Consider the following 19748-nt stretch of genomic DNA (forward strand, 5'->3'; position numbering starts at 1 on the left):
ATTGTCCTCCCACCAGCAAAGAGCTGCAGGGACACACATTGTGCGGGGGTGGCCCAAGCCTGGCTCTGCATCTGCTGCGCCGCCTGTGCCCATAACCCAGCCCTGACACCCCTGGCCCAAAGGCCCGCAGGACCCCGCAGCCACTCCTGGCCCACAGGACGCCTCCGGGAGGAGGGCAGCCACGTGGGGCAGATTAATTTAGTGTCCCCATCTGCTTCCCACAGGGACATGTCACATGTGCCCCCATCAGGGGACACTGTCCTGCTCAGGGACACCCCAGTGCCTGTTCCCTGCACCTCCCCTGGGCACCCCATGGGACACATGCGTCCATGTGGGGCACACGGGGCACCCCCCCAGTGGGGTGTGGGGCTGTGGCTGAGCCAAGTGGGACAGGGCCACGCAGGGGCACCAGCCACAGGGCTGCCAGCAGCATGCCAGGTGTGGGGCTGGGTGCTGGCGGCGGAGCTGGGTGCTGCTGGAACACCGTGTCCTGACAGCACATTCCTGCCTGAGTCACTGCCGGCTCCTGCCTGGGCAGGTCTGTGGCCACAGCCCCACAGCAGCCCCGCTCCACCCCAGCCCTGCCGTGGGGCCAGCCCCACACGCACACTCAAACCCCCCCACCCCAGTCAGTGCATATACACACGTATAAGTGCCCACACCCCCATTCACCCCGACGCCCCCCCATCTTATAAACCCTGTAACCGCAGAGTCCCCCTACAGCCTGTGCACCCCCTCTGCCCTACACACACGCTTACAGCCCCCATGTCCCGTGTCCCCAAGGCCCCACAAACACCCCCGTATCCCACACTCACACTGTTTACACCTCATACCCCAACACACCCTTCATCACCCCCATGCCGGGGGGCACTGAGGCCTCCAGGCAAGAGGGGAGGCCTCCGTCAGGGCAGCCCAGGGCCGGGGATGGCAGGGATACGTGAGTCCTCCCACCCCAGTGTCACCCCAGGGGCCAGGAGGGGGATGGGCCACACCGGACGCCTGGGTTCCTGGAAGAGGCCCACGTGACTTCCCCATATGCTATTAGCGGCCCGTGTTGCTGGGCAGAGCTTTGCCGGGCGGCCGGAACCCAAGGGTGCCCCCCAACACCCTGAGAGCGGCCCAGGCCCTGGCTCAGCCTGGGCAGGGGACAGAGCCCACCAACGGCCACCCTCCGTGCCCTGGGAGGGTGGGATGGGGCCCCAGGCCACCCTTCCGCTGTGTGTTGGGGGGGCTGAGGCCTGTCAGGCTCATTACAGGAGTGCAGTGACGCACACCCCACCCGCTGAAAGCAACAACCAAATACTTGCCATCTCAGCCCAAACGAGTCACCCACCCCCACACCCCGTGGCCTCCCCCTCGGGACACCCCCCTGACAATCCCAGGGAGCTCGGATGGTGGGGGGGATGTTCCCAGCACCCACCTGTGGCCACCCGGATGACCCCAGGGCCAGCTCCAGGAAGCCCCTCTCCCCCTAAAGCCTCTCCCTTTCAAGGACCTGTCCCTGCCCAGCCCCTCTGACTCAGATCCCAGAGGTTCCCCATGGACCCAGCCCCAAACCGCCTCCCCCCCCTCCCCGTGGGAGGGGGCTGCAGCCTGCTGGGTGCCCAGGCAGGTTGCGAGAGGAAGCACTGTGCCAGCAAGACAGGGGAGCAGCCCCCCGACCCCCTGGAACCCCCCCGAGAGCAAAGGGACATCTGGGGCAACAGCAGCCCAGGCTCCTGTTGCAAGAAATCACATGAAATATTTATTATCTGAGACCCCAACACAGGACTAGGGCCACTGAGCCAGAAATGGGCAGGGATTGGGGCTTTTTCACAGGCCAGGGGACTTTTTGTATTTGCATGTGCCCCCACCCACACAAGGATGTCAACGCCGCTGGCTTTCGGAGGATGAAGGCAGCAGGGCCAGATCCTGCTCCGCCCTGCTGGGTGCAGAGGCACGGGAGGGACTGGCATTGCTCCCCCAACACCTCCCCTCCTGCCCCCCATCCCAGGCCAAGGGGGACCCCAACACAGCCAGGGGGGGTGCTGAAGATCCCCCTAACCTGCAGCGCCCCACACACACAGTCAGGCACGGCAAATGCTTTAATTCCCCCCCCCCACACCCTCTCTTATTTACACAAACAGTTCAGAGAAATCGAAGCCGGTTTCTGCGAAAAGCCCTGGCTGGGGCGGAAGAGGAAGCCCCCAGTTTATCGGCAGCAAGCCAGGCGTTATCAGGCTGCAGCTTCCAGGAAGCACCAGCAGCCCTGACACTCCCCCACCCTCCCCAGCACCTTTGCATATTTCCACAGCAAAGGCCCAGCTTTGCATGAGGGCCCCACTGCAGCCCAGGGGACCAAACGGGACCAAAATAGCTCAGAAAGACACAGCATTTTTAAAGAAAAAAAAAAAAAAACCCCACACACCAAAACCACATTTTGCAATATTGCATAGCAGGTCTGAGTTGCCAACTTGTTTTTGGTAGCGAGGGCCCCACCAGCACCACAGGAAGCTGCTGCCTCGCCCCATCTGCAGCAAGGTTTGACAGCCCACGGGGCTGGAGCCACCACAGTTTTTGGGGCAGGGAAGTACTTCGCTCCCCAGTGGAGGGATTTTCCAGCTGCAGCTCCCACAGCAGAGCTGGTCATGGCAAGAGGAAGCTGTTCATCAAAGCGCTGCCCATGCGAGGTCTGGACATAGCCATGCTGCGCCCTCCAGCCCTGGGCGGGCCGTGCACTTCCTCCATCCCCAGCCTGCAGGAATTGAAACTCAGGGGCCGCAGGATCCCCCTGAAGAGGCCACAGCAACTGCAACACCAGCTTGCTCTGCCCAGGCAGGAGGGACAAGTACTAGACAACAAAGAGCACGTCTCCCCCTCTCACAAGAGAGGAGGAGCAGAGCTCACCCCTGGGCTGGGAGAAGGTCCCCTTCTCGTCGAGCCTGGGGGTCCCCGCCTTGCTGACCCAGAGGGTGACGAGCCCCAGCCACAGGCAGCCAGAGCTGCAGCATGCTTCAGGCACCACAAGAAGAGTGGTTTCAGAGTGTGCAGGCACTGAGCACAAGGCGCCTCGTGGACTTTCCCCACACACATAGACAGTGAAGAAAGAGCATCTCAGCATGGAGCAGCTCTGGGGAGCCCCAACGGGTGACACAAGACATCCAGAGCAGTTTTCCACAGCCTGCAGAAGCTTTCTAATAAAGCAAGAGGCTGCACGGTGCCCACAGGCAGCATCCATGTGAACAGGCCCCCACCAGCAAAGCAGAGCAGGAACGTTTAGCACATCAGCATCTCGTTGCAGGAATGGCAAGTTTTATACTACAGGATTGAGAACAAAGACATTTATTGAAAAAACTAAGTGCCTGTTGACCAAACAAGCAGGCCTGACAATAGCACCATCTTTCAGCTCTCCACTTTGGTTTCCGTAGGGCATCACTCAGGCTGCAGGTCAAGCACTGTGGATGAGGATGTTCCTCGCTGTGTGGGACCCGGTCCCACAGAGTGGAGCTCCCCGAGAACCAACCAGTCCACAGTTGGAGGGCACAAGGCAGATGAGCGCTGGAAGCCCACCAAGAAGCAACACTACCAGCTGGAGACCATGGACCAAGGCCAGGGCTGGCACTGACAGACTTGCACAAGCCGTAGATCCGAGCTGGTGAGTTTTATTCTGCTCCAGAACAGTTACATTCAAAGATCAGCTTCGTTCAACTCGCGGCTTAGAGGATCAGAATGAGGGGAAGACAAGGAAGTGACTGATACCAACTTCCACAGCTCCCCACCCACTGCAAGGGCTAGAATAACCAAGAAGATTAAAACAAACAGAAACATCAACGGTTGCCAGCAAGCCGTGGGCACAATGAGAGTCCGCCAGGCCAATGATCCTCATTACAATCCCTGGCAATGTTGCTCAAGTACATCAGAGAAAGGCTCGTTTGGAGTCAAGGCAGGAGAAGGCTTCGCCACAAAAATGCTACTTCACTTGAGGAATGAAGTACAGTGCACCCATAAGCAGTTCAACATTCAAAATTCCTCCTTTTTGTATCATTAGCTCTGTAAAAATGTACATATTCTACAGATTTATAGATATTTACAAGTTCTCTACAGCCTCCCCACCCCATGTGGGGTTTTTACATACTTACACACTCCCTATTTTTAAACTGCCTGTGTGTGGTGAGACGTATCAGTGTAGCTGAGCTCAGCCAGACAGGCCAATGCAGATGCGCTGCAGCTGGCTGTGGTCACCACTCTGAGCCCCCACCTCTCCTCTGCCTGTTCAGTGACCAGGCTGAAGCCTTGCTGGCGGAAAAGGGGCCACGGGGGCTCCAGCGCCCACATTCCAGCAGCAGGGCACACATCTCAGCTGCCAGCGTGGCTCTACTGCTTCTGGAGGGCGGATGTGTGCAGAGCCAGCAGTGGCCAAAGACCTGCTGACCCGCACACCTCGCAGTAGGCGCAGGCTCACACAACACCAGCATTCAATGCTTCTGCTCCAACAGAAAAGCCACAAGCTTAGGCAGGACACCAGCACCACAAGCTACTATTTCCAGAACCCCACAACCACAACCCTGAAACATCTGCTCCATGCACAGGTGCCATGCCAAGCCCAGGAGGCTTCAGTCCACACAACAGCTGCTGGTGCTCCCTGGCTTCCTGCTAAGCAGATTGGTTCTCTCCAGGATAGAACTGAAGCAGTCCACTTGAGCTTTCTGTCATCATCCTCTTGAAGGAAGCAGAATATCACTTCTTCCACTTTCTGTTCCCAAACCAATAAATTCTCATCAGTAGCCACAATCTGACTGGATCACACCTTCCTTCTTAGGAAAGGATTGCTCAGGGGATGCCTAGATATTCTCCTTGGGTCACTGAAGTCCAGCTTCATAAGAACGCACAGGAGGAAGCGATCAGCTCGCCAGCCCCAAACAGAGCCAGTCCACCCAGAGTTTTGTCCCTCTGCAGCATACCCTGGCTCACCGGATCATGTAGGCCAAGCTTGCTCCCAGTCCAGCCACGCCTGCAAACGCCATCAGTACATTTCTGATGCTGCCTTCCAGGTCCTCGACTCGAAAGAAGTCGACAAAGCCCTCCTAGGAGAAAGAAGGGAAAGTAATTTCCTGCCAGTCATCCTTTTTTGGCAGGAAGGCATGGAAAACCTTTTTTCCTGGCAGTGGGCTGGGGTACAGCCTGCCCAGCACATCCACTGAGTGCACTCCCCCAGATTCATTACAGCCACAGCCCACCCTGCAGAGGTAGCAATCAGCTGTGACCAGCTTCAAGCAAGCTCAGTGCACCTGGGATTGACTCAGCTTTGGGAATGCTGACCCCTCCACACTGCAGGGGGGGGCACATTTTTAGGTCAAGACTGCTTCAGGCAGCTCATAGCAACGAGCTCCTGAAACACCAGAACTCCAGCTAGGTGTGGCTTTTAAAAACTGGTTTTAACTGGAGCAGTGAGTCATCTCTGTGCTTTGCTGACACACATGGTCGTCAGTGAAATGCCACAGAAATAGGAAAATATTAGACTGTTCTGAAACACTCAGTGTTCAGGACAGGCAGTGACTCACCCAGCCTCCCTGGCTCATCAGCCACTCGCGCTTAGATGAGACAAGCGCATCTGTGATGATCCCCGCCAGCGAGCTGATGCACTTCTCCTGGTTTATGCTTTTCAGGTGTTTCGCAACAAAGGCACCAAAGGAGATGAGTGTCACCACTCGACCCCAATTTGTTACTCCATCACTGAACACGTGGGCAGCCACTTCACATACTGACTGCAGATCTTCCTCTTTCTGGATTTTCAGCTTCCGCAGCATTCCTGCAAAGAGATGCTGGTTTAGAGGCAGGCATGCACATGACATCAAATACCCTGCAAGGCCACCAGGGAGAAGACACAGCCCCAACACTCCAGGTCCAAAAGGTGTAAGAGCCACTGCCAAGTACCAGTGATGGAGAGCAAGCACCTGCCTGCTCTGCAGATAGCTCAGCTGCTCACGCTCGCCTGGGCCAGACAAAAAAAATAAAAAAACAAAACCCATAACCCATTTCTAGTTCCTTCCTCCCCACCTCAGACACAGCTGCTGCCTCTGTGCATGTCACACTCTGCTATCTCACAAGGGCTTTAAAGCCCCACAACATCAGAACCATAGCCTAGAAGTCATTTTGCAGCCTGAAGTGAGCCCTGCCCCTCAAGCCAAAATGAAGGACAGTCACCTACGGCCAGGCAGACACGTCATCCTTTTATTAACGTGATTTTAGTGACTGGAACAACTGAACTCCCCAGTCTGACCTGCAGTGCCACCTCATGAATAAGCAAACAAGACAAGCCTTTATGAAACTGAAAGGCATTGCTTGTTGTTGCTCAAACTAACAGGAAGCCTTCCTGAAGCCAGTTCCTTTTCTGTACACACGAAGGTAACCGTCCCTACAGAAGCCTCAAATACCAATGCCAACTCACATTGGCCTAAACGTTCCTTCCAAGTGTGGCTCATTCAATGAGCATGTCCATGAATTTGGCCAGGGTAACTGAACCCAGTCTTTTGCATCAGCACAGCTAAGGACAAAAGGCAGCTTCTACTGAAGACTTTTGTGTCCAAAAAAAAAAAAAGTGGAACATCCTCTTGCAAAGGAACGCATTTCACCATATGGTGTCTCATGAGGAGATGCAGACAGTACCCTTCTGTGCTGGCACCAGCCTGAGCTGGGATCAGATGCAGTGTGATGAGCCAAAAGCAGTCCCAGCACAAGCCCCACAGCCAGCCCCACTACCCTGATGGCTCAGGCTAGCTGCAAAACAACTTGTTTCCAAGTTAAATGAAACCAGGTCAAAACTGTCAGTTCTCACTTCCAGTCTGTTCCCAGGACACTCTGCGGCAAGGACATCTGCTCTTCCAAGCCCAGGCTTCAAGTTTCTATGGCTATTCTAGGACTCATCAGAAGTGGGCAAAAAACACTAAAATACATCCGGGAGAATTTCTCCCCCAGAAACTCCATTCCACCTGAGCCAGGGGTGTGATGAGTTTAAAGTCCTGAGCTAACTAATATTTGTCCGCTTGGGGTTATTTGCGTATAGTCATGCTGAGCAAAGCAGGGCGCAAGGAGGAACCGAGGCTAATCTGTAACTAGATTATCTCCTCTGCACACGTTACCAGTGGTTTTTCCACCTCCCAGCTGAACAAAGTTCAGTTTCATTTTTAATCACTTCTCGGCTCTTTTAACTCCCTCGAAACCAGGGCCACATCCCATCCAGTAAATGACCCGGCCGAAAGCTCAGCCCCCCGCACTCCCCCCGCTGGGGAGGAGGGGCGCAGAGGCCCTGCTCCAGCCCCGAGGGCCGGCTCCGGTCTAGGCCTCTCCCAGCCCCAGCCCTGCAGCCCACCCACCTCGAGGGCCCACACGCGCGGCAGAGGGAGCAGACGTGGGGGCTGGAACTGCCGGGAACCCGCATCCCTGCGCCCCCCTCTCTCTTCTAGGGGCAAGGCCCTCGGACCCCGCACTAGGACGGGGGGCTGCAGCTCGCCTCCAAAGGAGGGCAAGCGGACCTCAGGCCGGCCCGCGGCCTCCCGACCGCTCGTCCCGGCGGGCCCGCAACAGAGCCCGAGGCGCCCCCATCCCACACACCGTCCACTCCCCACCCCCACCGGCGCAGAGCCAGCCGCCACCCACCCTGGAAGGCGAGCTCGTGTTTCTGCAGGACGCCGTCGCCGACCCTCCGCAGCGTCTCCAGCGCCTTCTCCATCACGGCGTCGCCCGATCCGCCGGGCCGTCCGGGCCCACCCAGCAGCCCCGGGAATAGCTTCTTCGCGGGGGGCTGGGCCTCGCCCGCTGCCTCCCGCAGGTAGCGGCTGATAAGCTCCAGTGAGTCCTGCCGCAGCCCGTCGGGGGGCCCGGACGGCGTGCTGGGCAGCGAGTCCCCGACGGGGCCGCGCTCGGCCTCGGGCTCGCAGCCGTCCAGCTCCTCCTCGGGCCGCCACAGCGCGCCGGGCCGCGCCGCGAGGGGCAGCGCCGCGCGGGGGGCCGCGCCGCAGCCAATCAGCGCGCGGGGGGCCGCGGCCGGGCCAATCAGCGCGCGGGGGGGGTCAGGGCGGCCGGCGGCGCCCCAGGCCCCCACGGAGCCAATCAGGGCTCGCGGTACCTCAGCGGCGGCGGGAGTCCCAGCGGGTGGCGGCGGGGCCGAGTCTCCCCCCGGCGAGGTATGCGCCAGGGCCGGGCTGCTGCCGCCGCCACAGCAGAGGTTGAAGCCGATAACGGCGTTCCGCTGCACAGCAAACATGGCGACCAACTCCCAGCTCTGTAGGTGCGACCGTCGCTGCCGTTTATATGGTGGCGATGACGTCCGGGGCGAGGTTCCGCTTCCGGACGCACTTCCGGCCTGGCCCCGTGGGGGCGGGAGCCACGCCTCGGCTGGGCGTGTCGTTTTGGGCTGGAAAAGGGTGAAAGAGGCGCTCGTGTCCCCCGGCTTCATCTGGATCTTGTTGCGGTCCCACGGCGTCGATGCGGGCCCGCCACTCCCCCGCCCCGTGCTACCCCGTCCCTTCTCGGTACCCTATAGCAGCCCCCCAGGGGTGCGGGGCTGCAGTGTCCCATGTCCCGCTGGCAAAGCTGGGCCCCACCGCGGCCCCCCCAGGACTAGACACGCAGTCCTTGCAGCCGGCACCGTTATCCGAGGGGCTGCGTGTCCCTCCCCTGCCTCAGCCCCTGTTTTCTTTCTGGGTTTTTTTGCAGTACGAGGCATCCCCGGCGAGGCCGTCAGCAGGCTGCCAGCAGGACTGAAGCCCTGGCACATGCAGGGAGCCAGGATGCCCTTGCTGGCGTACACCAAAAGGGCTGCTTGGAAGTGGGGAGCGTGGTGTGGTCTGGGGAGACTCCCCCGCAGTGCTGCCTCCAGCTCTAGGACCTCAGTGGCCTCAGCACAGGAGAGACACGGAGCTGTGGGAGCGGGGCCAGAGGAGGCCCCGGAGATGCTGGGAGGGCTGGAGCCCCTCTGCTGGGAGGACAGGCTGAGAGAGCTGGGGGGGGTCAGCCTGGAGAAGAGAAGGCTCCGCGGAGACCTTACTGCAGCCTTTCAGTGCTTATAAGAAAGATGGAGACAGAGTTTTTAGCAGGGCCTGTTGCGCAAGGACAAGGGGGAATGGTTGTAAACTAAAAGGGGAGATTCAGACTAAATATAAGGAAGAAATTTGTTACACTGAGGGTGGTGAGACACTGGCCCAGGTTTCCCAGAGAGATGGCGGATGCCCCATCCCTGGAGACATTCCAAATCAGGTTGGACTGGGCTCTGAGCAACCTGGTCTGGATGAAGATGTCCCTGACCGTGGCGGGGGGAGTGTCATGGTTTAACACCAGCCAGCAGCTGGGACCACACAGCTGTTTGCTCAGCCCCCCTGCCCCCCAAGAAGGGTAGGGAGTAAAGGAAGGGAAAGGAAAAAAAACCTTGTGGGTTGAGATAACGACGGTTTAATAGAACAGTATCAGATAAGGAAAATAACAATAATAATAATGGCACAAGTCACTCACGGCCCGGTGAATTAGCACTGTCCCAAGCCGTGATCACAAGTACCCACCCCCTGGCCAAGCCCCATTTCTATACCGAGCATGACGTCTGTGGTACGGAACGTTCCATCGTTCTGTCTAGGCTTCTCAGTTTCTACAGGAAGCTGAAAAAAGGTCCTTGAAAACTATAAACATCACCTGGCAACAATTAAAACAATAAGTTTTATTGACATTCATATCAAATCTGAAACACAACCACCACTAGAAAGAAAATTAACCCTGTCCCAGCTAAAATCAGGATGGGGGTTGGACTAGATGACCTTCAAAGGTCCCTTCCAACCATTCTATGATTCCACGGCACTTCCCACCCACTCGTCGTTTTACCTGGATCTGTCTGGTTAAAGCCCCCTCCGACTTTGGCTCGCTCAGCTGGACATTCATGGGGAACTGCCCCATTTCTTCCGGTCACGGGTGGGTTGCCTCACAATTTCCCCCATTACTCAAAACCTCCCTGCACCCGCCGGCCCCATGAGGGCTGGGGCATCACAGAGCAGGGCAGCACCCCGTGCCCGGATCTGCCCGGGAGGTGGTCGTGACTGGTGGGTGCCCTGGGAGGCTGGACCTGCTCCTCTGTCACCCATCACACCCAGGGGCACTTTGGCCAGTCTCGGCATCATTGGGGTACCGGCTCTCAATTCTGGTTTTCCCTGGCCACAGGCCCCTCCTTCACCTGATGCCCTCCAAATCTGCCCTGGTTTGGACAAAAACCGCGGTGCTCTGTGCAGCAGGACCCACCCCAGCCTCAGGGCCTTTATGTGCCTAACCAGACTCAAGACACTGGAAATTGGGGTTTGGCGCCCCCAGAAATCCCCCCCTCCTCTTCCCCGGTCTGAAGGCAGGAAAGGGTTTCCTCACAGGCCGCAGCGGAGCCCCGGCCCCACCAGGGAAGGTGACGTCATCCCCGCGTCACCTGGCTGAGGCACCACAGTGTCACCAAAGCCACACGATGAGAGCGAGACACTGGGGCAGGGGCCACAGCGGGGGGAGGTTCTGGTTTCCCCGCTTGGCGCAGGCGTGTGGGCTCACTGCTGAGCCCTGAACCAAAGGCACGGCCAGCAGGGCCTCAAGGGCAGGCGATCCTGGTGCCTTGGGATTTGGGGGGTGGGGGGAACCCCAGATGTGTGGGAACAGCAGCACGGCTCCTCAGATGGGTCTTTCCACTCCAGGGAGGCAGTGAGGGCACAGGGAGCTGCCACCGTGAAGGAGCCGCTCTCTGGTCAGCGTTTCTGGGGACAGAAACTGCAGCAAACCCAAGCCTCTGTCACCATCCCGAGCATCACCGTGCACCAGCAGGAACAGCACAGGAGGAAGCTGCGGTGAGCACAGGGCACAGCCCCATCCTGAGCGCCCCAAAGCGCTCTTCCCCCAGATCTTGCAAGAGACAGGGACGTGCATCCACCCGGGGTGCCCCTTCAGATCCTCGCCAGCTCCTTTCCCAGCTGCCACCCCCACACCCCAGCGTGAGAGCGGGACTGGGTTGCGCTGGGGTCCAGCAAGACGAAACACCCTCAAAATCCTTCCTGTGGCCCCCAGGAATGCATCCTTGTCAGGAAGCGAATTCTTGGCACAGGGAGCAATAACAGAGGCAAGCTCAGCTTGCTCCAGCAGCTTGGGGCAGCGCCCAGCACATAGTTCCCCAGCACTGCCAAGCTTTAAAGCACAAACAAACATCGGCACATACTTGGCATCAAGCTGGAACAACGTGTCCCTGTGCAAACACCCAGCCCTGGCCCCCACTGTGGGGTGGGCTTGAGGGGCTGCGAAATGGCCAGCTCGGGGGTGGAAGACACAGCAAAGAGGCTTCAGGCAGCCCCAGGGAGAGTCACTGCGTTCCTCTGAAGAGCGGCCCATCCTGGTGACACCATCAGCCGGGCTGTCACACCCCAGGGAGGAAAGGTGTAATGTAAAGGCTGAACACCCCGGAGTTAAAGCCTCCAGGACAGCTGACAGTGGCGAGAGCGAGCTACAGCAGGAGCATGTCACTGTGGGGCAGTCCTGATCCGTGGGGAGGGCACCAGGAGCCCCTGCCCCACAGCATGGAGCGGGGCAGGGATTTGTTAATGGCAGGAAGATAGACACCACCTCCCCCTGTGCTCCCCCCTCCCCGAGTCTCTCAGCTGCAAGCCAAGGTGGCTGCTGTGGCTGCACAACAGGATGGATCCCATGTTCGCCCCCCACTCCCCAGCTCACCCGCATCCGATGCACCCCATGGTGCCATCGCTGAGCAATGGCCCCCGTACGTCCCACACCCACCCAACACACACCTTCTTGCCCCACCCACAGCCCAGAGCCCTCTGTTGCCAGCCCAGGGCTGGGGGTAGAATGGAAGTAACCCCGCTCCCCGGCTGAACCGTTGTACAGAATTGCTCTCGCTAGTTCTCATCCTGTGTTGTCACGATCGCTTCCCCCTCCTGTGCAAGCATGCCTGGCATTTCCGGAAAACTGGGGGAAGATCTGGTTCCAGAGCTGTCCCCTCCCCCCAGCACGGGGGCAGCCCCCAAGCTGCAATGCCCCTTTGCATTCTTCACTATATTTCCTGGGGGTTTTTTTTTAAACAAAAAGCAAGCATAGCACTCTAGAAGAGAAATGAACATGTAAAAAATTATATATATTTTTATATATATGATTTATATCTATTTACAACATGGCTGGGACAGACAGCAGAACATCCAAGGAGGTTGCACAGCCACAGCCAGTGCTGCCCCAGCCAGGTCATACAGGGTTGGGAAAGGCGACAGAGACCGAAGCACGGACCCATGGTTACAAGCGGGCAGCCCCCAATCCTGCTACGCTCCTTGCCCGCTCCACAAAGAGAAAACTATCCTCTGGAGCCACGGGGCTGGCAACAGAGCCCCTGGCTCATGGTGCCCTGGTGAGTGGAGCCGTGGCTGGCTTGCTCCGAACCACCCGAAGGCAGACGCAAGCATTCCAGCACACCCCTGGCAAACACTCTCCTGGAAAGCAACACCATATTCCTCGCTCCAGCCAGCAGCAGGAAAGCAAAGGCCCGAGTCAGCCAGCCAAGAACACACGTAAGGAAAGCTGTGCCCATGCAGAGCATGGCCAGTTGCCTCCCTGCCTTGGCTTCTCCTGACCTGATGGGAATCCCCAAAAGAAAAGAAGAAAAAAACAGAAGAAAAAAAGAAAATGAGGGAAAAAAACTAAAAAAAAAAGGAAAAAGGAAAAAAAGGGGGAAAGAAGGGAAAGGGGGGAAAGAAAAGGAGGAGAGAAAAGAGAAAAGAGAAAAAAGAAAAAAGGGTGAAAAGAGGAAAAAGGGAAAAAGGAAATAAAGAAAAAAGGAAATAAAGAAAAAATGAAATAAAGAAAAAAATGAAATAAAGAAAAAAAGGGAAAAAAAAGAAAAAAGGAAAAAAGAAAAGACATCCCCTCAACTTCCTTTCGCCCACACGCCTTCAAAACCAGGCCTAAACCAGGCCCGTTCAGGGCTGCCCCGGCACTGGCACGCCGAGCCCCTCCGCTGCACAGGACAGGAGGCCGCCTCACCTCCGCGGCATGAGGAGCGGACAGTACACGCACCGAGCACGCGCATCATGTTGCATACTGCAGCCATCACAGCTGTGGTTTGGGGGCGGGGGTGTGTGTGTGTGTGTTTGTTTGGGGTTTTTTTTGTTTTGTTTTTTGGGTTTTTTTCAGGCCTGGAACAAATAAAAGGCAAGAAGAAAAAAAAAGGTAGAAAGAAATCCAAGTTTGGGGTGCCTGACACTGTGAACACAGGTTTGCCTCTACGCTCCTCTCTTCCTAATCTCCATGCTCTCTGTCTCTGGTGCTTTTTTTCCTTCCAGGGCGGTTATTCCCAGTCCTGCCTCTCTCCCTCCGGAGACAGGCTCCAACGGCTCACGTCCATCTCTCCAGCTGCTGACAGCCCCCATTTTGCAAGCGACAACGTCTGGGCATCAGGCGGGGGCTGCATGCGACCGGAGAGGGCTCTGCCCGCCTGGCCACACTCCGCTCTGTGCCAAGCTGCCGGCGGGATTCGGCTCACCACCTTTTGCTGCCTACCTGGCAGCAGGGAGAGGAGCCATCTCTCCCCGTTGCCAAGGCAGACAGCCTCGCCGGCTAGAAGTGACCAGGGAGAGGGAAGCTGCCCCCAAACCCTCTGGGGCAGCTGCGAGCCTCACACCGCATCCCTCCAGCACAGCCGCACTCGGATATCCCCGAAATAGCAAACGCCTCGTCACTGCTCCAAGCCACCAGGACCATTTCAAACACTGCCCAGCGCCTCTCGCAGCCGCTGGACGTGTCATCCCCTCCTGCGAGCTCAGCTGCTCTGTGGAAGCAGGGGCAGATCCCAGGGGACAGCCAGACATGGATTTTTTTGCATATCAGCTAATTTCTTCCCTTAGAAGCTCTAACATACATACCTAACTAAACTTCCAGATCACGTATCACACATTTTGCCCAGCCAGTTCTTCCTCTGCAGACACCTGATGCCTGAAAAGCATCCACGCGCCACAGCCCTGAGCTCTCCCCTCCTACCCAGCGCCAAGCAAAGAGCAGTTTCTCCCACAGATGCTCGACTCCCCCAGCGAGGAGGCAGCGCTTCAGTGGCTCTGCAAGCGAGGATGGTTTCAAACAGCAGGAAAATTAAGGCAGCAAACTGACTCGCTAAAAGGAACGGCCTGATCAAATCTGCCCGGGCGTCCCAGGCTACTGACACCTCTCACTCGCCTTCTCGGTTTTGGTGTGTGTTTGCTGCAAATACTCAAATAACTATGTGGATTCTGGTGCTCCTGTCCCTATGGTACAGTGAAGTTCAATCCATTTAGCCAAAAGGAAAAAAGAAAACAGGAAAAAACCTAGCCTGCGAGTGCAGGCTACCCTGCCAGCTTGCTGGTTACAAGGGAGGATTTTCTCTGCGGGAGGTCCTGCGGTGTGGGGATGTGGTCTCCTGTCACCAGGTTCTTGTCTGGCCCCGCACTTGGCAACTGCTTGTTCTTCATCTTTGCCTTGGCCATGTTGTAGTCACCAGAATCGAAGTATTTTTGCTGAAAGAGGGAGAGGAGCTTGGGTTACTTTGATTTGCAGGAGTGTGGGGACATAGCAGAGATACAGACACCTGGCCACAAATACGATCCTTTAAGGAGCTGCTGGGGTTGCTCAAAACCACGCCACAAAAATATCACACAAGGGGAAATTCCAAGCAAGGGAGCCTGGCCTGATTTAAAAAGCCTTTAGTACCCACCCACAATCCCCAGAGCGACCCGACCTGCCCCAGCTGGAAGAAGCTTTGCCCCACAGCAGCTGCCTGTCTGACTCCAGACACCAGGGCGCATTTTTTCCCTTTGACCGACCTCTGGGTGTTTGCAGCCTGTGAACTTGCGCTGCTTGGCGTGGCGCTTGCTGGGTAAAGGCCAGGTTTGTCCTGCTCTGCCCTTGCACCACACTCAGCGTGACAGGGACTCAGTCACAGTCCAGACACTCCAGACAGCCAAATGCAGGCACAGCCACGTCAGCAGATGCCTCCAGGAGGAGGCTCCGCTGCAGTGGCAAAGCCAGGGGACGTTTGCTGATAGTTTATTCTGGTTCGGTGAATAGATGAGCTGCTGTGACAGAGGCAGGATGTTCTCCCCAGGGAGCACAGCCCGGCCAGTGCCAAGACCTTTGATGAACCCCCCAGGCTCCCAACAGCCAAAATGATGCAGGGAACTGCCTGCGAAGATGTGGCCAGAGGCCACAGCAACACCGACCCACGGTCCAAAGGGCATTTTGTTCCCTTATCACCACAGGACTCTGTGCTCCTTCCTGGTGCTGTTTCACCCCCCGCAGTGGTGTGGGACACGCTGAATACCAAAGCAGAGCTCGTGCCAGTGCTACAGACAGGGCTCTGCTGGGCACAAGGAGCTCTGAAGAGCCCAGTTCTGCCCTCATGCACCTTCAGAACCAATGAGCCCCATCCCAACAAAAAGCCCTTCCCTGCTTCAGCACCAAGCCATTAAACAACCCTCCTTTCTGCGCTTGCTCTAGTTAGTGCCTAAAAAGGCCCAGTGACCATGTCAACAGTGAGAGCGAGTGCACACAGCGGCTGCTCGGGCAGAGGGGACAGCCGTCAATATAAGCTGGAAGGGAAGTGGCAGGACAGAGCCAAACCCTGGGCAGTGTGACACAGAGACACCGTGTGTTCAGAGCTGGGGAAGGCACACGGCCACTGACTACCAGCAGCTCAGGAAGGATTTATGTTTTGTGCCCCAGCCTCCATGAGGAGAGCCAGCAGTGACAACCCAAGCAGGCTACGGATGGCTCTAGGAGAGGGATTTAATTACACTTACAGGGAGCAGAGTGTCAGAGGGTTGGCGTTTTACACTGGTGCCAGCAACGGAGATGCAGCCAAGCTGACTCACTGGCGTTCTCAGTGCCCTTTGCACCAGCCCAGAACCCAGGCAAAGTGCAGACCAGGGAGAAAAACTCAGGCCTGCGGCATCTCAGTAGCCCACTCAACCCCAGGGAGCACAGCGGCAGGCAGGGGGAGACTTATGCACTGGCTTCGCCTCTAGACTCCAGGTTTTGGGACAGGGTGTGGAGGACAGGGTGGGATCAACCACTAGAGGAGATACACAGAGCAAAACCACCTGAAGGTGGCGGCTTTTGGGTTCTGAGCAGGCACAAGCCCTTCTTGCTTGACCACAGCAGACCTCACGGCTTCAGGCTTGTGCCCACTGGGTGCCACGTCCAACACAGGCACTGAAAGGAGCCTGAACCATGGGTTTAACAGACTTTTTGGCCTGGGGAATTTTGGTGTGATTCTTCTGGCCTGGTTGGAGCGTGGCTGCCTGTGCCATTGAGGGAGGAGAGGATGCAGACAAGCCAGGGCTGAGAAATAAATACCCCCTTCTGCAGTCTCTTCATGAGGAAGTTGGAGCCTCCAGGCTTCTGGCCTAGGTTGGGGTATTTAGCCTTCAGTTTCGCCTCTTCTGCTCTCTCAGGGGTGACGGTTTCCTTCTCTTGTGTGTCCTAAAAATAAAAAAAAAACAAAAAAAGAGGAGGGTGGAAAGACCTTCAGCCCCACAGAAAACCACACCCCTGTGATGCTGTAGCACAATATTCAGCAGCACGTCCAAACCCCGGCGCCCGGCTCGCTAAGCAAGATGTGGTCCCCTGGAAAACCCAGATGCACTTGGAAAATATTATAAACGCCTTCCCAGACAGAAGCAGCTTTTACCTCCAGCACCTGTGGAAAGAGGCAGAGACCCTTCTGCCTGCTTTCTTCCCAGATGGGAGCTCCTGCAGGTGCTTGCGCTGACATTTCGCTTTGCAAATTGTGCTTAAAATGTCACCACATATCGCTGCTGGACAAGCGCCTTCCCCGGACCAGCATCAACAGACATCAGTCCAGAGCTGCCTGGCATGACGGGCTGTGGCAGCACACTGCGGTGCTGGGAGGGTTCAGCCTTGCTGCACCCCGTTGCAGTACAGCTGAGATGGAAGACACCCTTCTGCTCCAAAACCAATTTACTGGGAACTTATTGGGAATGACAACCGGCACAGGTAGCAAAGCAGCATTTTAGCACCTGTTTCACAGCCACAGGAGTTTCAGGATGCTCCAGGAAGCCACCCAGCCTGCTCGAAGCCTGGGACCCTTGGGGCCAATTGTGGCAGGTGCCTGGTTGTCACCTGGCACCTCTGCAGGAGCTCCGAGATCCACGCCTCCCCCCAGCCCAGCTATCAGATGAGCAGCAATGCCCCACGGCGGGTTCCCAGTACAGGGCTTGGGATCTGTTCCCCAGCCACCAGCTTCTCTCTTTGGGGAGATGCATACCTCCCTCCAGGGAAGGACTGCAGGTCTGGGGACAGGAATTTGGTCTGGGGTGGGTAGGAGTCAGGGTCCCAGCAGGGCCTGGAGAGCCTCACCCATGGCAAGGCTGAGTCCTAGCTGGCCGCTGGCCCAGCTCCAATGGGAAGATGTCACTGCTGGCCACCTCCACCAGTCGCCACCTGGGGCCAAGCCACCGTATAAACCCGAGTTGCTGTTTCACAGGATGTTGGCAAGGGGTGGTTTTTCATCGCTGTCCCCTTTCCAGCAGGGACGATGTTGGCAGACTTGGTAGCAGCAGCTCTGCTCCTGCCAGCCTGGCAGCACCGACGGATGCTGTGCGCATCTTCTCCCCAGCGCTGAGGCCCTGAACAGCTCCCAGCCCAACGGAGACGGCCCGCTCCACGCAACCAGCACAGCAGAACGCAGCCACGACGAGCCTTTGCCCCATCCGTGAAGCTGGAAAGCTCTCAGTATCAGGCAGGACCAGCAAGCTGGCAGGATGCAGCCGGTGGAGGCTGGTGGGATGGGAGTCCTGGGCTCCCCAAGGACGAGGCACTGAAGCTCGGCCTGGTGGCATTATGGGGACGCGCTCCTGTGCATTCGACTGCCAGGACTTCCCTTCCCAGGTGGCCAAGAGCAGAGCTGGAGCCTGCAAGCCCCCAGGCTAGAAAGCATTGCCAGACTGCAGGAGGTTTCCAACACGATCCTTCACTGGTGCTGAGCCGGGGGAGCAGCTCTTCGCAGCACAGCTGCGGCCCTGCGGCCACAGTGGCTGTGAGAGCATGCCTGCAAAGGCTGCCGTGAAATGGCTCCTCAGCTGTGCCTCAAAAAGACAAAGCAAACCTGAGTTAATGGCAGCTCCCAACAGTCACAACTGGGACAACTGGAGCTGGCAGCAGCAGCGTGATGTGCAGGCTCAGCACATCCCACATCCCCAACCGCACAAGCTCCTCCTCACGCCCCCATCCATGGGGGTTCCCAGGGGATTGAAGGGAGAGTGAAGGCGGGGAAAGTGCTGGGAGTCTCGTCACGATCTTCAGCTTCTGCTTGCTGCACCCACGCACGGCCTGAAGGAGCCTGGCTCTTCTCACTCATCTCCATGACAGCTCCAGGAATAGGAGCCATGGCCAATGCATGCCACTCGGCCCTGCCCCAGAGCCAGGCACCCCACGAGCCCTAACACCAGATGGGTCGAGGGGGATTTTGGCAACAGGAGCTGAAGCTTTGCCCTTGCGGCCCTTCCATCGTCTCAGCCTGCTCTCCTCAGTTCTTTATCTCCAAGTCTTCTTCCTCCCTGCCCGGCTGTAAATGCTACTGTCTTCCGCCACCCCATCCCTCCTGCACTGTCTGGTGAGCGCCCTGCACCCTGCTGCTCGCCCACCTCACGGGCATCACTTCTCCTGCGGCACCCGGCAGGGCCAACGCCGCGGCGGCGTCCTTAACACCTGCCAGCGGATCCCGGGGCCGCCCACGGCAGCGCCTCCATGTCCCTCTCCCACGGAGGAGCGCCCATCGCCTCCTCCCGGTGCCCAAAAAGCAGCACATCTGCCTCCTATTCCTACGCCCACCCCAGCGCTAAACTAACACCAGGGAAGGGGGAAAAGCTGCGAGGCCGCGCTGGCGGCGGGGCAAGGGCTGAGAGCGGCCGCAGCAGGGGAAGGCAGCAGCTCTGCCGGGTCCCACGGATCGGGGTGGCGGGGGGTGAGGCCCGCGCCCGGGGACGCGGCAGCCGCTGGAGCCATCGCCCAGCCCGGCCCCCCGATGCCTGCAGGCAGCTCTGCCCCGCAGGGGCAGCCAACGAGCCGCAGCCAGGGCTGGTCGCCCGGACCCTCGGCAGCGGGGCGCATTCTCGCACCTCACGACCCCCCGCCGCCCGCCGGGACCCCCGGCCCCGCTACCCGTCATGCCGGTAACCCCCATCCAACCCCCAGCATCCCACAAACCCCCACACCGCCATCGAGCCCAAGTTACCCCCACCGGCGCTGCCGGAAGTCCAACCCCACTAGTCCCACAGCCAAAGAGAAACCGGCATTCATCAGAAGGACAAGAGAAGCAACCAATCGGCGCACAGGGCCGTCAAGAGCGACGCGCGGCTAAGCCAATGGGAGCCATCCGGGCCCGCCCCGGGGTTCCCACCTGTTTCTCCTGTCCTGTCTCCTCCGCGCGGGCGCCGGTACCGAGCGGGGCTGCCATGGCAGGGCAGGGCAGGGCAGGGCAGGGCAGGGCTGGCCTCCGCGCTCCCTCCAGCCCCGCGCTTCCTCCACTCCCTCCGGCCCCGCGCTCTGCTCCAAAATGGCCACTGCCGCCCCCTAACGCCTCAGCTGCCTGACGGACAGGCGCGCTGCCCAATGGGCACAGCGAGGCGACCGCGGTGACATCACACCCGACCAACCAGCGCCCGCGAGGGGCGGTCAGAGCGGCGGGGCGGCCCAATGGGAAGTGAGACAGCGCCGCG

General features: G+C 58.3%; 2 protein-coding genes across 5 annotated transcripts in view; both read right to left on the bottom strand.

Moving 5' to 3' along the window:
• The window catches only part of MCL1 (MCL1 apoptosis regulator, BCL2 family member), a 35859-nt gene extending 27582 nt beyond the window's left edge, over window positions 1-8277 (bottom strand). For 2 of the 3 annotated variants that reach the window (XM_063357037.1, XM_063357036.1), the window contains exons 1-3: window positions 7636-8277; window positions 5541-5788; window positions 4951-5063 (exon numbers count right to left, since the gene is read on the bottom strand). In XM_063357037.1, the coding sequence (XP_063213107.1) occupies window positions 4951-5063; window positions 5541-5788; window positions 7636-8242 (968 nt within the window). In that variant the 5' untranslated portion in view covers window positions 8243-8277. Of the gene's footprint in view, window positions 1-3305; window positions 5064-5540; window positions 5789-7635 lie in introns of those variants that run through there. The other variant, XM_063357038.1, reaches the window with a different exon arrangement.
• Window positions 8278-12109: 3832 nt separating this feature from the next.
• On the bottom strand, window positions 12110-19621 carry ENSA (endosulfine alpha). 2 transcript variants are annotated; one of them, XM_063356991.1, is made up of 3 exons: window positions 19430-19621; window positions 16366-16491; window positions 12110-14528 (listed from the first exon to the last, which is right to left on the bottom strand). In XM_063356991.1, exons 1-3 carry the CDS (start codon window positions 19484-19486, stop codon window positions 14358-14360), a joined length of 354 nt encoding a protein of 117 aa, XP_063213061.1. In that variant the 5' UTR covers window positions 19487-19621; the 3' UTR covers window positions 12110-14357. The 2 variants fall into 2 exon arrangements, with proteins under 2 accessions (XP_063213061.1, XP_063213063.1); XM_063356993.1 differs by lacking the exon at window positions 19430-19621 and adding an exon at window positions 16700-19233.
• Between the last annotated feature and the right edge of the window lie 127 nt (window positions 19622-19748).

Source organism: Chroicocephalus ridibundus, chromosome 21 (assembly GCF_963924245.1).
Source record: "Chroicocephalus ridibundus chromosome 21, bChrRid1.1, whole genome shotgun sequence".
NCBI classification, from domain to species: Eukaryota; Metazoa; Chordata; class Aves; order Charadriiformes; family Laridae; genus Chroicocephalus; species Chroicocephalus ridibundus.